At 36.7% G+C, this 3,269-nt stretch overlaps 1 protein-coding gene across 1 annotated transcript; it reads right to left on the reverse strand.

Moving 5' to 3' along the window:
- Positions 1-831: 831 nt before the first annotated feature.
- LOC144640024 (melanocyte-stimulating hormone receptor-like) lies at positions 832-2,855 on the reverse strand. Its single transcript, XM_078499265.1, has one exon. It carries the CDS (start codon positions 2,425-2,427, stop codon positions 1,549-1,551), a length of 879 nt encoding a protein of 292 aa, XP_078355391.1. The 5' UTR covers positions 2,428-2,855; the 3' UTR covers positions 832-1,548.
- Positions 2,856-3,269: the final 414 nt, after the last annotated feature.

Raw genomic sequence — 3,269 nt, forward strand, 5'->3', positions numbered from 1 at the left:
TACCCATGAGTCAAAAAGGCTGTGTGAAATTAATGAATCTCGCTTCTTACCACACTATTACCAGAAACCTATAAGGGTTGAAACGTGTAACGCGCGCGCACAGCGTTTGAATATTCATTTTGCTAAGTACCATATTTGGAAACACGAAGAATTTGTACGCGAATGCTTTTTACACGTAATGAAACACGCAATATAATTTTTGGTTTTGCGGTAAGTTGCTTGAATTTCTGACCAAAATGCCGTAAATTTCTTACAGAAACTAAAGAAATACATTAAGTGTATCGAAGCGAAGTTCTCCAGACTACTTCAGGAAGATGAAACAACTAAACCGAGAATTTAACCAAATTTAACTTTATTCGATGATAAAAAAAATTATTTTCTTTTCTTTAATTCTCCACTGTAATCTATTTATTACGTAGTTTTACCATTAATTGCATTGTAATATAACTATATATGTGTGACTATCAATAAAAAAAAAATAATAAAAAAAATTAAAAAAAAACTTTATTCAACCAAGCTTGTTCAAAAACAAGATTACGCCAACGAGCGCGAGCTAGCGTACGCTGTGAATTTAATCCAAATATAGTAATTTTGATTGGTCAAATGTTTATCGTGATTTTCCAAATATGGTACTTAGTGTAAACGAATGTGCAAACGCTTTGTACAATGCGAATCATAGGGTGTTACACGTTTCAACCCTTATGGGTTTCTGCTATTACCAAATAGAGACACTTAAATTTTCGATATTTGAAAGACTTATTCAAATTCGTTGATTGTTTACTTGCTTCAAGAAAGTTATTGTCACACAACGAATGCTTTGAACTGTCCTTTAATTTCTTCCTGTCAACTCAACTGAACGAGCCAAACACCTGTAATACAGCAACATTGATTATAGTCTTCTGAATGCAAATTGCTCGTTATCAGCTACATTAAATTAACAACTAACAAGTGGAAAAGAGAACAAATGAAAGATGTCATCTCTCATCTACTTTTTACGCTCCCAATTAGATTAACTTGCCTTCCACTCTCTCTCCTCGCCATACAACGATGGTGTATCATGTAACAAAGTACAAAATAAATATTTATAAGTCAGAGTACAATAAATATTTATAAATATCTATAAATCGTCATTTCCGGGGTAAATATATATGTCGTTTTACAATCTAATGCACATTGAATTGCCGAAGGAATTCCGATTCTAAAACAAACCACACAGAATATTGGACGAACATTCACTAGTACAACGAAACTCATCACTTTAATCTTGGTAAAAGCGACCATAACTGCTCGTCGTGAACAATAGGTGCAGTGAGACACTGGGGAACACGCCTACAGAGCTGCAATACTTTAGTAAGTTCTCTTACTAAAGCTATGTAAATGAAACGTGTAGCCTTCTTATTAACTCAAGTAACAGTAATATAGCATCAAGTACTCTAAACCAAATTACATCAAGCGTAAGCATCTTTGCCACTGATTTCTCATAACATCCTTCTCAAACGGTTAACTTGAGAAACAGCAAAACTGTCTGATTGTCTCCTTCACTGCTTGTCATACCTCTCTCATCTTCCAACAATACAGAAATGGGTTTATAGATGAGTTTAACAAAAGCAGAGATATTGTTATAGCCCAAGCAAAGTTAAGAGATGGTGTATGTAATCCAGGTATAAGAACAGCAGCTACGAATATAGAGTATGGAAGATAACAAGCCAGTAATGTCATCTGTATCCACAGTGCACTAGACACTGTTTTTCTGTATCGTGCTATATTCAGTGAAATTCCTCCTCCATTCTGTTGTCCTTGCAGAACATGGTCTTGCACTTGAGTTTGATGATGGCGAAGTGTAAGAAAGATTTTCGTGTAACAGAAAGATGAGGTTACTATACACAGAAACAGTACTATGAAGGCGAAAGTTAAAGGGATAAGAAAGTTGTAAAAACGTAGGATTGCAGTAGCAGCACAAGAAAGCCAAACAGAAACAACAAAGGCCCACACTCTCCTCAAAGTTACCACCTGTCTGTATCTTAGTCTTAACAACAGGGCGAGAAGTCTGTCAATACTTATTGCAGTCAGTGTTAACAAAGATACTCCACAAAATGTTAAACCTATGGTGTCAGAAAGGATCCTCAAATAATGACATCGTTTCGAGTATTCTGGAGACAGTTTATAAGCCACAAAGAGGGGCTGTGTTATGAGACCCACACAGAGATCAGTGCTGGCAAGGCAGCCTAACAGAATTTTTGATGGCAGATGAACGGACGTCACCTTGCGAAGAGCAACAATGATGAGAGCATTCCCTAGAAATGCCGTGATGGAGAGAGGAATATTTAGTGCTGAAATAAAAACCTTTTGATGTGTGCCATTAAGACTGGTCGGGCAAAGTAACTCTTGAATAGTATTGTGGTTTCCATCTTTAGTTGAGTTCGCCATTTGTCTGGAGCTAGTTATGACAAGAGTTAATGTTCCTTTGCTTCGTTATCAGTTTTCGTCGCGAGGATGTCTCCAACACTCTCTTTATTCAGTTCTTAATCGTGTGGGTCTAAAACTGGTTTGGAGGTCTTTTGTTTCTGTTGATTAGAAAGTATAGTTTTAGGGCCTAAAATCGTAATCACGGGAGCTAACGAAAGGCTATTTGGAATTTCTGATGAATAAAAAAGCTCTAATGCTTTGCAAATAAAAAGCTTTTAAGCTTTTATTTGCCTGAAAGCTTTTTATTTGCAATCCGCTGGATTTTATATAATCATCATTTCTAATAAACCACTACGTGAGACGGATCTTTCTCTCGATTACTAGTTGTTATTAAGTTTTGTCAGTATACCTTAGTTTTTCCAAGCGTTATTACACATTTTTTAATTGCACATTGACTGCTGTGAAAAACTCTATTTTGAATTTTATTTAGTTAGCTTGCTGAGCACTGTCAATTGTGACACTCGTCGCGGGTCTAGAGACATAACTTTTTTTGCCGAGCGCGAGAATCTGAATCGAGAGTCTTTCGTCAACTTTTCCAAGCATCCATCGAGCGCTTGATTTTACAAGTATCGCCCATTTCTCCTTATCACTTATTTCAAGCTGGCCAACCTTCGTTTTGTTTCAATGTCAACTGCAGTGAAACAAAATCCCTCGAAACACCCCCGCGCCTTGGTCAGCGTTTCTTTTGTGGATAAAACTACACTGCGCGCTTGGAAAAGTTTGAAGAACTGGAACTACAACTTTTCCAAGCATCCATCGAGCGCTTGATTTTACAAGTATCGCCCATTTCTCGTTATCATTTA

This window comes from Oculina patagonica, unplaced genomic scaffold (assembly GCF_052425735.1).
Source record: "Oculina patagonica isolate OP01 unplaced genomic scaffold, crgOcupat unplaced1660, whole genome shotgun sequence".
Classification (NCBI taxonomy): domain Eukaryota; kingdom Metazoa; phylum Cnidaria; class Anthozoa; order Scleractinia; family Oculinidae; genus Oculina; species Oculina patagonica.

Bases quoted from the DNA above. Each gene is read 5' to 3' on its own strand.
- LOC144640024 (XM_078499265.1), bottom strand. From the start codon at position 2,427: ATGGCGAACTCAACTAAAGATGGAAACCACAATACTATTCAAGAGTTA.